The 18,798-nt window shown below is 38.6% G+C and overlaps 2 protein-coding genes across 6 annotated transcripts in view; both read right to left on the reverse strand.

Annotated features, from left to right (window-relative positions):
• Positions 1–69: 69 nt before the first annotated feature.
• On the reverse strand, positions 70–7,598 carry ctdspl3 (CTD (carboxy-terminal domain, RNA polymerase II, polypeptide A) small phosphatase like 3). Of its 2 annotated transcripts, none has more exons than XM_026322955.1 (11): positions 7,289–7,598; positions 5,879–6,002; positions 5,602–5,739; positions 4,433–4,547; positions 3,541–3,652; positions 3,238–3,324; positions 2,583–2,645; positions 2,177–2,256; positions 1,332–1,458; positions 918–1,013; positions 70–540 (listed from the first exon to the last, which is right to left on the reverse strand). In XM_026322955.1, exons 1-11 carry the CDS (start codon positions 7,415–7,417, stop codon positions 475–477), a joined length of 1,137 nt encoding a protein of 378 aa, XP_026178740.1. In that variant the 5' UTR covers positions 7,418–7,598; the 3' UTR covers positions 70–474. The 2 variants fall into 2 exon arrangements, with proteins under 2 accessions (XP_026178740.1, XP_026178741.1); XM_026322956.1 differs by having other exon boundaries at positions 475–540; positions 5,879–6,022; positions 7,289–7,411.
• Positions 7,599–8,217: 619 nt separating this feature from the next.
• Positions 8,218–18,798, reverse strand: part of arid3a (AT-rich interactive domain 3A) — a 41,168-nt gene continuing 30,587 nt past the window's right edge. For 2 of the 4 annotated variants that reach the window (XM_026323560.1, XM_026323559.1), the window contains exons 6-9: positions 18,025–18,272; positions 17,629–17,955; positions 16,290–16,379; positions 8,218–15,424 (exon numbers count right to left, since the gene is read on the reverse strand). In XM_026323560.1, coding sequence (XP_026179345.1) covers positions 15,279–15,424; positions 16,290–16,379; positions 17,629–17,955; positions 18,025–18,272 — 811 coding nt within the window. In that variant the 3' untranslated portion in view covers positions 8,218–15,278. The remainder of the gene's footprint in view (positions 15,425–16,289; positions 16,380–17,628; positions 17,956–18,024; positions 18,273–18,798) is intronic. The other 2 variants (XM_026323563.1, XM_026323562.1) reach the window with 2 other exon arrangements.

The raw sequence follows: 18,798 nt of genomic DNA on the forward strand, positions 1-18,798 counted from the left end.
TCAAAGGTGAAATGCTACACACTCACTCACACACACACACACAAGTTCTGACAAACTGACCGACACATATCCCCATTCTCTACCATGGTAGGTTTATTGCATTAAAAATCTGATTTAAAATATACAGAGGTAACAGCCATGTATTAGCAATATGACTATAAAAGTTTTTCAAGTTTTGTCTTGTAAATATAGACTAACACTGGGCAGCACTTTATTGTCCTTTGGAATGAGTCTCTGACAAAAGTGGTCTATGTGACAAATGACCAGGAGCAGGTTTGAAATACCGATCTGAGTCCTTTAATGTCATCTTGGAGGACAGGGCTTCAGGGCTGCAGGGCTACAGGGCTACAGGGCTTCAGGTTAGCTCATTCCAGCTCCATTCTACTTTTTAGCAAAGCAATGACAAAGCAAACATGAGCTGTTAGGTCACATAAAGTAGTTAAAGCAAGGGTGAGGGTGAGGGGGAGGGTCCTGTCAGTCCTCTGACAGCAGCCTGTGGAAGTGATCCTTCCTCTTCTTCAGCACCTCCCGAAAATCCTCCTGAAAAAACAAGACAGAGGAGATATTAGGGCAGAACAATGAAGGTGTGGGAGGAAAGACAGCTGGCAGATGCTGCTGCAGATAACCCAGCTGTTTAATTCACAACCAAGTGATAAAAACACAAAAGTCTACCGGCTGAGCTACGACTATACGAATAAAACTGACCCACAAAAACAATCCAACACCTCAGCTTTTACAGTAGTGTTGAAACAGTAACACTGCATTTTACATAAAATAACACTAGTTTACCTCGGTATATTTTACTTACAAACATAATTATGTAATTTTACCAAATTCCTCCATTTGGCAGATCTGAAAATGTCCTGACCCTGACGTGTGGATCTATCATGAATAAACACAGGTGGTGATGAACGCACCGCTGCAGACAGTTTCTCCATGTAAGGGATGAGTTTCTGGAGTTCTCTGTCCTCAGGTTCTCCACACCAGCTCTTGATGGGAATTGTGTTCATCAGCTGCAAAACACCAAAATCAATGAAAACAGTCTTTTATCTCTCCTTATTGTGCAACTGTGAGATGATACCAATGTTGTGAAACCAATATGGTGAAATTTAACTTGAAAAAAGTCCACAATAATATTTTTGCTGTTATCAAAATATATGTCTTTGATACCTATTATTACTCAAAAACAACACACAAGTACTAAAAAAAGTATTATAACTATAACTATTTTCTATTCCTCTAACAGAGCAACAAAGACATACACTCATTGGTGGCATCTTCCTTCATTATGATGAACATGATTGGGACATTTCATTTTCCACTGTACTTACATGGTACGGGTATGTGTGTGGGGCATTGTCTAGAACCACGGTCTTGGTGAGATCCCTTCCCAGAATGCTGAGATCTTTGATGTAGTGTCCGAGGATGCAGGCGCAATCATCCTGATACAGACGATGTCTACAAGGGAAATTAATTCAATTCAATTCAGTTCAGTTTTATTTGTATAGTGCCAAATCACAATCTCAGGCCACTTCACAAAAAACCCAACAAAACCCTTATGAGCGAGCACTTGGTGACAATGTTAAAATCATGTCCACAAAGCACAATATTGTTTTTGATACAACTCCTTAAATTGTTTATCATTTTCTCGCCAAGGGATCAATGAAGTGTTCTTGGTCTCTACAAACTCCTGATAGACCTCATAAATGCTTCACTTTGTTGCCATCTGCGTCTGGTTGCTGTTTGGTGCAGAGTTTGTAGTACACAGTGAATTTATAGGGGTTTTTTGTGTTGCAGCTGGACAGTTAAACTAAAAGTGGCAGACCTCAGGAAATCCAAGACTCCTGCAAATCTTCTCTCCATGTGTGGGGAACAGGTAAAGGCTGTAACAGACTTCAAATAGCTGGTCTACTTGGACAGTAATCTGGATAGGACCATCTATTTCTTATAACTACATTTTCAACGAGGGACATTTAATACTTAAAAATAACATAAAAACATATAGTAGTGACCAACTAGTGGTCTGACCACAAACAAACCATTCAGTCCACTGGTCAGTGAGGGGACAGCAGCAGACTAACACTCACTGGCTGAGTCTGATAAACCTGACACAGTGCACGTCTCTGCTGTCAAGCAAAGCGTTTATGAAACAAGTGGAAACAAATCGGAAACATACCGAAACAGCTTCCTCTGTGGGTCCAGGATTTCCAGTATCTTCTCAGCGTATTCCTTCTTTGCACATGTGTAAACAAAGAGCTGGAACAGATAATAAATTAATAAATAAATAAAGCAGCTGGAACATATTCCACTCAAACCAGAACTTAACAGGCATTAAGACACACACACAAAAAAAAAACAAAACAAAACAAAAAAAAAAACTAAAAAATAAAAATACATATCAATTCATTTATTCTTGATTTTGCTGAATACCTGATGAGGTACATCCCATTCCACAAACAAAAAACAAAAACAGACTCTAGACAGCACCTGTCCAGAGCCAAATGTACCAATGAACAGGCGCACAAATGAAATATGATCTCATATTCATTCACTGATTAACACACAGACACACACAGACACACCTCATAGCTTTTTGCCATGGCCTGCATAAACTCCTTCGCATGTGGTCGTAGGATCATGTACACCTAAAAGACAAGTTTAGAATTAGATTTACATAGTTAAAGACAGCTAATATTTTCATGACTTTTGAGCAGCCAATCTGGCTCAGGTACATTATAGTAAACATCTAGAAGCTACCAAGAATTTCTGAAAATGGTCTAGCACTTCAAGGTTCAGAAAATTCATTGATTAGTTGAACTAATTTCATAATCTCACAGTTGCTGGTTCAGCTACCTCAGATGTGAGGATTTGAGGCTTTTTTTGCCACAGGAGAGTAAAGCAGGTAACTTGGGGTGTTAAGTGTGGGTCAGACAAAACAAGATATTTATACAGGACACCTTGAGTAGAATTATAAAATTATTGTTTTTTTCAAAGCAGATGTGAATTCAGTAATCTAGAAAATAACTGCATAAAAACAACTGTTAGTTGGAGCTATACAATTGTCTCTAATGCTCAAACACAGATAAGTTGGAGTTAATGTGGTAAACATGTTATGTGCAACAACCACTTAGCTTTGGTATTTCTACACATTAAGATTTCCTCATTGGCAATAATTCACTTGGCGCTCTTAAAATTCAAAGACAAATTTGTAAACAACAGTGTGCAGCAAGCGGTCACCTTGTACTGATGATCCTGGAAAGCTGCGTGGAAGGTGTACTCTGCATCGTCAATTACATTCAGAGAGCTGAACATCAGGGTCTCTTCCTGGAAGGACATGATTTTATCTGCCTTAGTTCATTCTAGTATAAATAAAGCCAATACTGGTTTCACATTATGGGTGCAGTGAGGTGGTGCACACCAAGTAAGAACTTCCAAATTAAAAGGCAAGGTGTAAGACAGATGGGGAAAAAAAAAAAATGCAAGGGCATACAAGCTGTGCCCATATGCTCAATCCAGGAAGCTGCAGAGGACCAAACTCACCAGATCGACCACCAGCGTGGCCTCTGGAGTGCTCCTGGTCTTAGGTGGAATATCTCTGACTCTGGGCCGGGAATGCTGAGACTGCAGTGGTATGTTCTTGATGAATGTAAACCTGGAAAAGACAACAATGCTCTTAAAAATACAAAGAATGACTACAACTACAACACAGCTGTGTACAAAAGATGATGAAACAGGCGATGAGCTATGGCAGTGTAGAAATCAATTCATAAAGTATTCAAGCACAAAAACAACTAACATCTGTATTTCAAGAACTAGGTCCTGTCTCACAAAATTTTGATATAACGGATATCAATGATAATGATATAACAATAACACAGCTTTTTGATTTATAAAGTTAGGTGCAGTAATTTGGAAGCATGTTAAAGTCTTCTGCCTTTCTGAGACTGACCAAATAACTAAATATCCTTATTAAAACAGATGCCATCTGTGTCAGGAGTAAGGGACCCAAAAAAAATAAGCTGAGCTGTTACGAATGTTTTGTCTCCAGGAGTTGTAAATCACTAAATCAAAGTTGAAGTTAATGATGTACTACAGCTGCAGAATTGTGTTTTACTCAAGAAATGAACATATTTGAAATATAATGAAATGTACAGTATGTCCACACAATACACCACTGGAAATAGTATGCCTAGTGTTCCACTAGAGGGTGATATTAAAATTCAACTTGATCAATTGCATGTCCTGTTGATGCACCAGAATCTCACAACACATGAAGCAGTTGTACAACACCACACAAACATTGTATTAGCAAAGGGCCTTGTTTGCTAGTGCTGGAGTTCAGTGCTCTGCTTTAGTAACATTGGTCTCTGGATGATAAAGTTGAATGAATCATTTTCCCCACCCCTTGTAGTGTTTTGCTGCATGTACTTACGGATTGAACACGTCATCATCCTCGTCTCCAGCCAAAAGGTCAATGGAACCATAACCAAATACACCCTGTTCTGGGCTCATCAGCACGCTGTTTCCAGTACCTGCACACTTCATATCTGGACAGAGGAAAAAAACAAAACAAAAAAACAAAAAAAACAATATGTACAGACTGTAAACAAAAGTGTTTTTGTCTCTGAGTAAAGAGAGACAGTGGGATTTTATTCAATAAAAGCACCTCCTAAATGCTGATGTGTCCTTTAGTAACTAGCATAAAAACATCTGAATGCAAAATTATCAAAGCAGCCTTACTAAATAAAACTTACAAATTATTTTTCTTCAAATTCTGTAGCTGCACCTGACCACAACATTGATACATTTCACACAGTACAAAAACAAAAAACATGAGACTTGTTTACTAATGCAGTTTAAAGCAGCAGTGTTTTTTTCCAGAGGAGAATGGTTAATAGCTTATACTGGCTCATATAAAATAAAATAGTCCTTGGACCAATGGAATTAACACAGACTAGCTTACCACATTGATGCCTTCAGCAGTTTATGATGCTCAAAATGTTCATTTCTCTTACAACCAGTGTAGGACTTTATTACAAGCCTATAGAAATGCTGCTGCATTTACATAGGTGAGCTGGTTTACACCACCAGGCACTTTAGTCTGAGAATATTTAAAAAACAAAAAACTTTGAAATACAGGGTGTCCATAAAGTCTCTTAACAATTAAAAAAAAATATTACAAAATCAAATGAACAGACAAATATGTGGACGTTATTACAAAATGAGGAGATATTGAAGGTTTTTTTGCCTCATTTAATACACCTCTCTATGGGCACCATTAGTTGCATGAAGCACATCAAGACGGAACTCGATTTCTTGCCATGTTCGCTGTAGCATAGCCTCATCAATGGCATCAATGATCTTTTGCTTTAGATCAGTGATGTCCCGTGTCTTTGCTCAATACACAATATCTTTTACACAGAACAAATCTGATTAAGATATCTCATCAATTGCCTTTGTAATATATTTTTTTAAATTGTAAAGAGACTTGTGAGACAAGTGTGGTGCAAAGTACACGTTTAATGTCCCATAACACAAAAATGGTTGATAATTATTCATTTAATTAAGGCTACTGATTGCAGTAACAGTAGCTGTACTCACTTTCTTTGCTGGGTGTGAGGAAACGCACGATAGGTGTGTAGATATTTCTTGTTGTGTTACGAGGAGACATCGGGTCCATCTCAGACAGTATGCGCTCATGACGCATGATGGATCTGACTGGAGTCTTGAAGGCCGAATCTAGAACACAAGAAGAGGATCAGTCAGATAATACAAATACAAAATCAGAAAACAGTGTAAGGAACTAAGATTTCTTAAGACAAAATGTTAAAATATATAAAAGGCATTGCTTAGTATAACCGTATGCTGTGAAACATACCAGTTTCTATATTGTTAACGGCAATAGCCCGCTTCCTTGCTCTGCCACGGGGCAGCAGTCGCCTCTTGATCATAGGAACATCATCATCTGAGTGGTGGGAGTCATCATCCACAGTTTCTTTAGCCTTCAGAATTAAAAGATATCCTTTAAACCAAAAACAGATAGCTAAAATTCATTTTCCCAAATTGTGATGGACATGTTTCCTGTCATTGTTTCCTTTAAACTTCTTACAGTTAGAAATAGGCAATTGTACATAAAACCCAAATATTGAGATGCATCCTACAAGATTGTGCACAGAGACAAAAGACAACTACAAAAAGCAGAACCATTTCAGGATTAAGACATCTGCAGTAGTGTAATGCACCGTTTGGCTCTGCCATTATTTTGCAAATTTGATGATTAGCAGCAACAGGAGCTGTATATTGCTTCACTCTAGGTGTAAACAGTCTGTATCCGTGTGTCCTGGTGACCTACTTTTTACTGTGACCCTCCCTCATATGTTACTGCCTGTTTAATCCTGTGTCAGACACTGCGTCACAGTGCTGTAAACTCTAAACCTTAGAAATCCATGCAGGGATGAAACCAGGCATCTGCTGTAGACATGACAGATATGAACTGTTATAGTACACCATATGACTGATACTGTCTAATATATTTATTATTTTTGCTAATGTTTTTCTGACATAGATTGAAAGTCTCTTACACCAAGGTTGGGAGGTTACATTTTAAGTCAGAGTTCATTCTAATTCAGCCACAACTGCAATACCTCAAAAAAAAAAAAGCAATCTGGTTTCAGCTCCTGTGACTGTCAGGGTCCTGCCTATAATTTCACAAGCAATTTGAAACAAGAAATCAGGCAAAAACAGCAAAATAATTGTAAAAGTGTGTCCAACCTGGTAATGTTACTGCAGGTATGACACGTTTGAAGTCTTAACACTTCTCTAAAAGGGTTTAAATACAATCTGAACAGTATAGACGGTTGGGATTCATTACATGACTGTTAACGTAGTTTAACTGAAGTTAGCTAGCGTTAGTTAGCTCTAACGTTAAGTTTTACTTTATAGCTAGCAGTTAACCAAGCACCTAGCTTAGCTAAACGTGTAACCGCTCTTAAAAATTATTTATGTTATTTCTAACCAGCAGTTTCTAGTCCTCATAAACTAGATACACGATTTAAACAGCTCTGGGGGAAATTAATTTAGCTAGAGATTAATTTACCTATCGCCCAGATGCTGCTTCAACACACCTGCTAGCGTCAGCTCAGCACCGCCGCCTACTGTTTGCAATGAGCGCGCCAGCTAACAAGCTAACCACCGAAACGACTACTCTGACCCAGCTAACACGTTATTTGTTGAGGTATTTCAAAGTTACCGGCTGAGAAAACATTCGTAGTAAGTTGAAGTTTGTTACCTGGGCTTGAACTGGACTTTCAGGCACCGAAAGCCGCGTTCGTTTTGGCGTCTCTTTGTTGGTCGGTCGGCGGCCCCTTCTCGGCGTCTCCAAACATGGTGTAACGGTTTTCTGAGACCTGAGTCTCATTTTTGTTCCTCATAAGGGACTTGTAAACATTTAGACGCCACAACAACGAAGACTGTTTGTTTTGAATACGACGCTTTGTTTTGCTTTGCTTTTCCTTTCTTCTTCTTTTCCTCCTGGTTCAGTGGCGGAAGGTAGGTAGCTCCGCCCGCCTCGCTCAGCCCCGTGTTTCGACGTGTGTGCGTTTAAATCTGCCGGGGAGCGATAGGTTCACCGCTGCGGGCACTTTTATTGGGCGGTGCTTCTCGTCAACGTGAGACGCTTGTCACGTTGCAGGCTTGACACAGTTAAATGCGTGCGCGTGTTACACATGGGGGGGGGGATATAAAATAATAACAAAGATTTAAATAAAAATAAATAATAGCAAAATGTGTGTATTTCACCCACATTTTAAATTAAGAAAGTTCATTTAGGTAACAGACACTGATAAAATGTTGAATGCAAGACTAAGTTGTCAATGAGTTTTCCATTTTAAGTAAAACATTAATTCTTTCACCACTTGCTACTATTAATATTTTGTTTAGACCTCTAATACGGGATATTGTTCCTCCTTTATTTGTGTCAGCTGTGAATACTGTTAAAGTAAAGTAAATTATGCAGTGTTATATCGTTCTCCACAAGTGAATATACAGAAGCAGCTGTAAAACATTTTAGTCATGTTAACTAAAACAATAAACTTCGTGGTTTTTTAGAGCCAACATCAATGTGAATGAGAACGCGATGGACTGATTTCGATTAAAACTTTTAAGAAACTGTTTATGTTTTTATTAGGATACATAAAAAAAACATTCAAAGCTCTGGTGACATTTTAGAAAGGTGATATTTTATTCATTTCAGATTCAAAATAAAAGTATTCACACAAACACATTGAGTAAATAGGCAAGAACAGCTCTTCAGCCTTCAAAAACAAACAAACAAAAAAAAAAAGTTGCATTGCCCACCGCCACTTCACTGTTGCCATGGTTATCAGGAAACATCCCATTCATCAAACATTTTATTTCTTACAGAAAAAAAGGAGGAATAAGCACACGTTAGCAGAACCGACTGATACATGACTTCTTAGCAGTACTAGTAGTATTTAGCTGTTGAGCTAGAGGTTCCCTGTTGTTGGTGCTCAAATAAACTAAACAGCAGAAGTGTTAAGAACCAACACAGAGAGAGAGACAGAGAGAAAGCCACCTCAGTGTCCAAAAGGAACCTATTTTTCACCAACCAGGGTGAAAAAACGAACTGCTACCGGATATTTATATTCATATCCAGCCAACGTAATATCCTATAAATACACCAAATACTTGTTTTTATTACAACGTCGTGTGTGTTATCAGAAAACTGTAATCTGAGAAACGGTACTGGTATATTAAGAGTTCATTTCGGACTCTGGTGGTAGCCCTCACACCCTTTTTGTGTACCCACTACACTGTAACTTGAGACCTCACTGGGTTAAATGCATCAAACTGGAGGTAGAGGTAGATATTCCTGAGAAGTTGTAAAAGACAAAAGACAGCCTTGTTTCAGTTTTGAAGTTAACTCAAACACACATAAAGCCCGCCCCCCCCCACACACACACGCAATCACACACATACGCAATCACACACATACGCGCTTCCCTAAAATAATCACATTATCATCATCATTAATAAACCTACATGTATTCTCTCTGTGCCGGGGGTTGCTACAACATATCCAAAAAGGGAAAAAAAAGCAAAGAAAGAACAAAACGTAAAACAGCAATATAAACATGATATAACTATATCCCTAAAAAGCCATTTTCAGAAATAATCTATTCAATGAATCTTAGTAATACAGGTTAATTCGTATAACAATTGTCACAGCAGAAGGCATCTTGTAATTTTCTTATCGCATAATTTTCTGTCCACAGTTAAGTCAGTGGTGAAGTCCAGTCAAAAAGCCCCAAACCCACATGCACCTTAACCCGTAAATGTTCTGGCAAATATTACATGTCAGCAGCAAGTGGGAACAGGAGTTGGGAGCCAACTTTTCATGCAAGACACTGTGAACTTGGTATGTTTTCAAGAGGTTATTTTAGCTACGGCTGTGGTGGGAGGAAAAGCAGCAGCATTTCAAGATAAAACACCTAAAAGTTGTGACATCCTTGTGACATTTTGTGTTGCTCGGAAGCTCTGACATCTGAGATTTGGCAGTTGATTCCTGGAAAGCATTGCATTTACTATGTATATTGTCAGGAATTTAAGCTCCAGAACCAACAAAATGCATTTTTAGTCCAGTTAAGTTATTGTTCTGATCTATAGAACAGCACATGAATCCACCAAAAATGATCAGAGTTTTGAAATCAATCCCAGCTATAAACTGCACTACCACAAAAACCAATGTAGCTCTGACAGAACAAATAAGCCAAGAACTGCACATGTAAGTCTCTTGCAAGCTTTGTTTGATCTAATCATCAAAACCACTTGCATGTTCTACCAGAGAAAGTGACAAGCAAAGCAAAAATTGTAGCATTTAGAAAAACCACACATCACATTTTAAGTCTGCCCTTGAAAAATCAGTACAAGCTCAGTTTCGTATGAGGTGCTGCAGAGTTAGGAGTGATGGTTTTCACAACACTGCTCCAATGTTTCTTAAAAAAAAAAAAAAAAAAAATCATTTTAATTTGAGAATTAATTTAAATGCCTCGAATAACTACTAATTATTGTAGACTATTGAGTCTAGTTTCAGTAGGGTATATTTTAGTGTTTCATAATCATCTAAATGCTGTTTCAGAGGCTACTCCATCCCAACAAGAAAAAAAACAAAACAAAAAAAAAACTCTGGAAACACTGGAAGGTAAATGAAGATACAAACACTGAATGAATATATGTAAATTCAGGTCAGATCTTTTTTTTTTGTTTCATTAAGAAAAACTGACTGATTGTGCATCATATCAAAACCTTCCACTAAGGGGAGCTCTTACTACAGAGAGTGCGGCTTGAACTGACTCCTATCTCAATACATTTACATGTCTGATTATTAAAATGGTTATTGATTATGGTAACATCTGATTGTCTGCAGTCAATACAATCTTTTTCATAGTCAAAGCAAATCTTTTAGGAACCAGCATTTTGATCAGGCCTGAACACAGCTTTGATCAGGATTCTCCATTTTTGGTTTAAGCAAAGAGATCTGCAAAACTTTTATTCCTGAGGTAAAAATGGAGCTTTACTGAGGCTGATGGGATGTGAGAGCGTTTGGAGGTATACAGTATTTTCATAACATTGATTGTCGCTACCACGCAAATTAAAAGCATGCCAGCCTTCCCTGAAGATGCTACCATGCAAAGCGAGACAGAGATAGAGAGAGTGGTGAAGAGATGCAGTACCCCTTCAAATGCAGAGCGGGTCAATAGATATACAATAAACATGGATCCATTGAACGGGGGGCAGGTGCTTAAATGTTGCCTCAGGGGGCAAAAGGTCACAAGGTCAAATCTAAAAAACCAATGTTGATCCTTCAGACCAGGACTGATTGAATTTTCCTTTCTCCAGCAACCCTTCCCCCAAACCAATGCTTTAACACACAGCCTGTCTCTATTTGATTGTCAGCCATTGCCAGCAACTGTGACGTCTGCTACTCATGAAAAGAGATGGAGAGAAGTGCTGGGCTTTTTCGTGTGCCACCAAACTGACCAACACCTGCAAAAATGTCCTTCTACATATGAAAAATACATATATTACAATAGTTTCAGATCACATGAAGAAATTGAGATGGAAGGCATGTGTATGATATTGCTGAAATGTAAGAATTGATTTTTTTTTTTATTACACCCTGGGTCTTTTTGTCATATTGATGGCCCATAAATATGATGCCTTACATTACATAGAAATAATTACACAATTAAATGCATAATCTCTGTGAAACAAAACAGCAGGGAAAATTCATAGGGAGATAAGCGGATTGGAGACATAGCTAAAGCCAGTTTACTCACTTTTTCCTGTTTCCTTAAATTTAATTCAAATTTGATGCTCCAAAATATTCCTAAATGACGCTAAATAGGACAGTAACTAACTTGTGAACCATAACGGTGAGAAAAAGGTATACCAGATAAACTGGTTGTGCCAAATGCTAAATAAATTGCACAGTCTGGCTAAGAACCATGCAAATTCAGGCCTCAGGTGGTTTAATATGATACAATATTAGCACAGCTATATAGACCCTACAGATCTAAACAAATATGGGTTTCCAAAAGTTAGTACATCATAATCCACTACAAGTGTACCAGCTAGTAATTCAGCTTGGCACAATCTGATAAGGGATTTTTAGTGGTTTAAAGATGACTGTTGCCTAAATTACATCAAAAAACACCCAGACTGTAAAAAAAAAAAAAAAAAAATTCAGTTGCAATTACATGTGTAATAATGCTTTGAATAAAGGTTGCTAGCAACTACAAAGAATCCAGTTCACCCTTGAAGTACATCTGTATTGGAAGCAGCCAGAAGCTGCTTGTTTGACTTATCTGCGTTTGTCTGTGTAGAAATGCCCTGACCTCTCTTGAAAAAGATCTGCACTAAGAACCTGATCAATATTCAAATAGGGTTGTAAATCTGGACATCAGATTCCAACATAACTGCAGACATGCAATCTTAACAGACAAAAACATTGAGAATTTGATGACTACACTAGCTGACCTCACAGCCACAACTAGATCTTCTGCAAATAACTGAATTCATCACATAAACGTGTTCAAGTACGCTATCCTCTGATATATGACTGAGATGTTAGAACGGAAACAGAACATGGTTTTGTATTATCTTCCACCCATGTGAGGCTGATGACAGCAGTGTGTGATCATAAACTGGGGTTTCAGTTCTGCAAATATTTCTCACGCATAAAAGATTCATCTGCTGAATTAAACGGTCAGAGTCAAAGAGTCACTGCTTACAAGTAACTTTAAACTGATAGCCAATGATAACGCAAAACTCCATGTCATCTAGTGTCTTTTATCTAGGTTTGCCACTTGGCCTAGAGACCATCACAGATCATTAGCTTTAGTAGTCTGGCTTGCCTGCCAACTCTCCATTCATTCACTTCACTCTAACGCGGTTACGCGAACAAGGACACGCAAAGACACTGATAAGAAGCAAAAGAAACCCGGCTTAGTGTTGACCAGCATACAGCCACAACACTAGCAGCAGTTTCAGAAAAACAAATCCAAGTTACACCACCTCCAAGTAAGGCTATTCAAAGTTTTTGCAGCTTAGCACCACCTGCAGGGAACAAGTTACAACAGCAGTTTATTTTTCCTTTTTTTTTTTTTTATAGCTGATTTCTGTGTATGCTCTCCTGAGGTGGTGCATTTATTTTAAATGGGTAAAACAAGTTTTGTAAAGATAACTGACAAAGATCTGTATCTGGTATTGAATATCTGAACTATAAACTTGGGAGTGACTAAAAAAAATATCTCATCACAAGGTCCATTCAATAGCTGTTTTAAAGCTTTTAATGGTGTCACACATAATAATATAACTTTCTATAATATAATAATAGTTCCTCTTTTGTCACGCACGTCTGTTCAGCTTTACTGATATGTAACACAACCAATGAGATCCTGTTTCTCCTTCCAGAGCCTCTGACAAATACATTTAAGTTGATGACTACATGTGACTTTGAATAGAAGTTATTGGCTATCTGAGTATAATGACTACCTTCCAAAACTGAACTGTTAGAGTAGCAGCTGGTGGTGATTTCCCACTGAGAAGCCAGCACAGAATCAAAGCAATGACAGGCATCCGGTCATATTTGACTGGAACAGTAAAAACTGATTAGACGGAGGTGCTGCTCGCTCTCTGGTCATCTCATGCTGTGTTAAGGCCTCAGAACAGAGCCCACATACAAAGCGTGATTTACTTCCTAACGTCAGTAGGAATGTGGCTGCTTTGCGAAGGAGTGGGGTCGGGGCGATTGGTACCAATGTTTAACAGCCAACAGTCTGGGGAGGTAACACAGGCTAAAGTTCAAAAAGCTAAATGATTGATCTACTTCAAAATGCAGAGACACAGCTAGTTATGAAGTAACATGGTGTCTGCGCAGTGGCAGATTTGAACTTTTACAAATCTAACTGCAGCGAGTGTATGAACTATGCAAGAATCAACCGCAGCTAGGGTTACCTCTGAGCTTGCATTATCTAAAGCCTCAGTTAAGCAACAGCCAGAGGATCACAAGGCATTCTCTATTATATCCTTAATAGGTGACGAGCTAGTCTCAAGGAGACCCTGTCCTCATAAAAGCACAAGATAAAAAGCACTTGGATCAGAAGAAGCACTAAGTCATGCAAAAACACAAAGCTGAAACAAAAAAATAATAAAAGCATTTGTAATCTACAACACAGGGGACAAAACAACAAAATGGCAGATATACGATTTGAAATAATTCTCTGGATAAGCTTCTTCCGAAGCATAGGTTGTGTTTCCTGACACCTGATTGTCCATGCGAGCGTCCCCACAGTAATGAGGATTTAGTGGACACTCGAGTTTTTCCTGCCAGCTAAAGAGCTTCTTTTTTTTTTTAAATCTACAAATACATGCAAGCATATGACTTCAAGATATTCATTTCAATAATCTAATTAGAAAAAAAAAAAAAAAAACTCTGATCTTTCTGCAGAGAAAGATGTCAAAAGCATTGCTTATGTCAAGTATAGTAGATGACTGCTGGATATTGTACAAAGCGGTTAGCAGACAGACACCTGAGAACAATCAATAATGTGTTATTCATATCAAGTCTGAACCCCAAACTAGAACAGCAACAGTCAGTGTGGCCCAGAAGGGCCAGCATGATGAGGTGCAGAGAAAGGCTCCCACCTGTACAACTGACCTTATTCACACAACGGCCACTTTGAACACTAAGGCTGATGATCTACCTGCATGAACATGGCCTTATGTCAACACATGGGTTAGGGTATTTTAGATATAAATTAGCCAGCTGTCTCAGAAGAACAATCCCAACTGCTTGAATTCAGCAGGAATGTGTTTCGCTGACAAGTTACCATCTAGACACTCACTGGTAAGGATCAATAATGGACCAAATCTATTAAAATCAACAATATCCTTGTAGTTTTTTTTGACATTTGCATTTCACTGAAGAATCTGTGGCATTGATATGATGTGTGTGTCAGTACACAACAGGAGCACAGACCACACTTTCACACACAGATCCAAAATGGCTGCCATGTGACTAAGGTTATAAGATTTTACAGAAGATGAGGTCACAACGGTACATTGTTATATGCCCTGAAGAAACAACATATACCTTTAAAGCTTTTCTGATTAAAAATAGAGGATATTAATATTTTCTCTTTTTTTTATAGAATTTTAAATATATAGATTTTTTTCCTGCAGTGAGAGAATTGTTAAAGATTTTAAATGACAAATAAAATAGAAAATAACAAGAACGTTAATAATGACGATGAAAAGTGAGAATAAAAAAAAAAAAAAAAATCTCTCCGCTGCAGGATAAAACATCACTGTCAGTCAGTAGCTGTGTTTGTGTGTGTAAACAGTGCATTACCATTCCTTGCTATTATCTTTTGTTCTCCGATAATCTGTACATTTATGCAGAAATAAATAATTCACAGGTTGTGCATACTTATTTGTTTAGCATATACTGGCTCTGAGTTGGGGTATTTCAAAATTATTTTGGCTATGAAGAACAAAAGAAGTGAGTTTGTGATGGAAAACCTGAGATAGTGTACTTCAAGTGATGCGAGTTTCAGTTTGTGTCTTTTTACACGGTTTAAGGTCTTCTCTTTTTGGCATAGATGATGTAGAAAATGAGGTTGATTTTTGGCTTTACTTAGCGTGATATTTTAAAAAATAAAATAAAATAAAATAAAAGGGGAAAGGCTGGGAATTTGTTAAGACAATGGGTTGCTGGAGGTTGAGGTAGGTGTGTTCTGCTGCTGCTGAGTGGGGGCACGACTGCTGACTCCCTTATTGGAGACGGATGAGGCAGACGTACCAGATGAGGCAGACCCTGGTGCTGCCTGAGCAAAAAGAACGCCTAGACAGAAAAAGATAAATAAAACCAGAAGTTAAGATCAGAATATGAAGTGTGTCTGTTTCATTTAATGTTTATTATATTTAATTATATTAAATATAATAAACATTATATTATATTTAATTTAATGTTTATTTCATTTAATGTTTATAATATGTTTATTATAAAATGAATAGGAACAGCAAACGTTTGGGGAAAGCACTTATTTAGTTTCTTTCTTTCTCTGTGTGAACTATAAGAAGAGGAAATTACCGCAGCTTAAAATAAAGTCTGCACAGAGCTGCAAAGCTGCTTAAGCGCCACGCTGTGTCCTGAGTATTTGGTGAGTACAAAATCAGAAGTGTAAAAACGATTTGTGGTTTGAGGGGGTTACCTGTTGTAGCTATTTCTGTCTCTGGTTTTGTGTGCATTGTCAAACAGGGTCAGTTAGCAAAGCTTTTGGTGTAGGTCCACATCAAACAGAAAATTCAAGCTGCCATCATGCTTCAAGAGAACTGCCTGTCAGATGGTCGAATAGCTTTGGAACCCCCCCTCTCCTCACACCATACTGGTGTCTGATCAGGGAGGGGGATTATATCAGACAGTATACGCACTATATACTATGACTGGACAGCTATACATAAGTGAAAAAAGACCCTGGGTGTGAATGCCTCAACTTTTATTCCCCTGCTCTGCAAGCTTTTTTCATGTGAACAAATGAGTCCAACACTACAATGACATTATAGCAGAAAATCCCTATATTTAAAGATATCATGTCTGACAGCTGGCTTTTACCCTGATTCCAGTCATATGCTAAGCTGAGATAATCACTTCTAACTCCAGCTGTTCATCAGTTGGACTTCCAGTGCCACATGACAGTGATACTCACCAGTGTACACTACTCCGTTGAGCTCCACTGACATGCTGATGCTGCTTGTGCCGTTAGTGGTGAGGTTCAGGGCCGAGTCCTGCCTGCCATCTGTAAAGAAGGCAACCACGATAAAGCAGTGTCATCAAAACCTTTAGGTTCCACTTTAGTATTACTCAGCATGAAGTCTGTGCTGTGTTTTTAAGTCTGGTTTTCGCTAAACTTACAGTATATAAAACAAATGAGCAAAAAATACACTAAAAACACAACCGTGTGTAAATTTGCAAAAACCTACAGATGAAATTTTCTCTGAAGTCACCTGGGTTATCAATACTGAGAAACAGGTTGTGAATTCTATCAGATAGACAGTAAACAAGGCGAACCCTGCTATATGTCTGTGCAGGGGATTCCCATTTGCAAGCAAACCCATGCATGTTCTGTATGTATATGTGCATGCATGGTGCTTCTGTACATTAAACAGGTCAACATACAGACTTTAGGTTACTTCCTCACTCTTGAGTGGTTTGTGGTAGACAAAGGCTGACAAGAATGTCTTGAGATACTGCCAGGAAGCATGCCAATGTGTGAAGCACAGCTTATGTAAATTCTCTGCTAAAAGTACTAAATCCACCCACAACAAATGGGTTGTAGTAATTCTGATGTATACTGAAGTATCTGTTCAGCTGATTGAGACTAACAGAAGAACATAACAGAAAAAGCTGGATGTAAAAAAAAAAACTACAGGACAGTGTAATTTGTACAGTACAGGAGAGTAAGAAACTAGCTGGTTAAAGTTGTAAATGATCTTAGTGCAGATTTGTGTTTGCTTCACCGTTCTGAAAAAACAGGTAGATCTATCTTGCATGACAAACTCTGCTGCTTGATCACTTCTGAGCAAATGAATATGAATTTTTTCAAAGTCCACAAGATAACAGACTATACATATTACCTTTGTGCAATGTCCTTCATCACTGAGTTAAATTATTTTTTATATCTAATTTGCATATATTGATAGCTATTAAATGAAATGAATCTGCTCCTATCTGCCACAACCTGCCACACAAATAGAAATAGATGGAACTGCACAAAATTTCTTAAATTTAACAAAGATGAAAACATCAGTATATGACCAAACATGAGATCTACTTTTATCGGGGCAACTGTTTAGGCTTAGGAACCTTGCTAAAGTAAGACCTTTTGAGGTTTAGCAGATATAAAAAGATACAGGAGGAATTTCCTCAACCCACAGGATAGCACAAGGTTCTTCATCTGATGTGAAGGTAAATGTAAATCATTTCTGACGGTGTTCTTTTCTACTCATGCTGCCCCACTATTTGAGAAACCCCACGCTGTTCAGTACCTTGGTTGTTAATGCGGATGTTCATGGGTATCTGGGCAGTCATGGCAAGCAGGTTGTGTTGCAGCGCTCTCTGTAGCAGTCGTTGATGTTCTTCAGGTGGCAGTGCCATCTTCTTCTCTGGTGGCTCCCCAGCCTCCAGTTTGTCCCTCAGCTGCTCCAGAGCCGCCACCTGAGCCGCCATCGCTGCCTGGGCTGCCGCTGCCTGCACAGCAGCCACCGAGTGACCAGCCAAGGCCCCAGCTGACAAACGAGCCACAGCAATGCCTGGCAGCGACTGGCCTCCCTCCTCTTCTAGTCGGACATGATAGAAAGGGAAGCAAGGAGGAACTGAGATGGATGTTTTATCTGATGACATTATCAGTTAACTGTATGTGAAGCCTGTAACATAAATCTCACCTTTCTTGATTGTCTGGATGGGAGTCAGCGAGGCGCCATTGGTGCCCACGGTTGCGCCCACAGTGGGTGTGGGGAGTTTCGGTGAAGATAGCATTGTGGGCGTCCCATTAGGGGAGTATGTGAAGAGGGAACTCCCAAAGCTCTGTCGTCGCCCCTCCCGCCGATTGCTGTCGATGGCTGCTTGGAGCTCGTTGGGGTTGCTCAGACCCCTCTTATCACATTCATATGGATACAGGTACTTCATGTATCTGAAATAAACACACTGTTGTGAGCTAAAAGGTTTTCAATATAGGGCTGTCCTGAGATATTTAAGTTTAGCCAAAACCAAGGCTAATTTCAAGCTGGATTGGAACATTAGTCTAAGAGACATTCATATTACATTTTTGTTCATCATGGGGACTGCAATTCACCCTTTGAAAACAGCTGTATAATGTATTTTGTAGCTCTGCAGAAGGTTTGTAAATTTGACAACATATCTAAGCTTTGACATGGAAATGACAAATTTTAACAGAAATTCTGTGTAATAAATTTGGGGCATCAAGCCCGACAGAAATGTACATGAATGATCTGTTAAAGATTGCTCCCAAGATGCATTGTGGGAAGTACAGGATTTACTGTTTTTGGAGGTTGACCCATACCAATTACTAAAATTCAGATCTTGTTCCGCTGTGCACAGAAGTACAAGACTAAATTCAACTGTGAAATTATCTAAGATCTAGCAGGTGACTGGCTACAATAAAACATGCCAGCTCTTAATCATACAGGATATCAAGT

This window comes from Mastacembelus armatus, chromosome 4 (assembly GCF_900324485.2).
Source record: "Mastacembelus armatus chromosome 4, fMasArm1.2, whole genome shotgun sequence".
Lineage (NCBI taxonomy): Eukaryota > Metazoa > Chordata > Actinopteri > Synbranchiformes > Mastacembelidae > Mastacembelus > Mastacembelus armatus.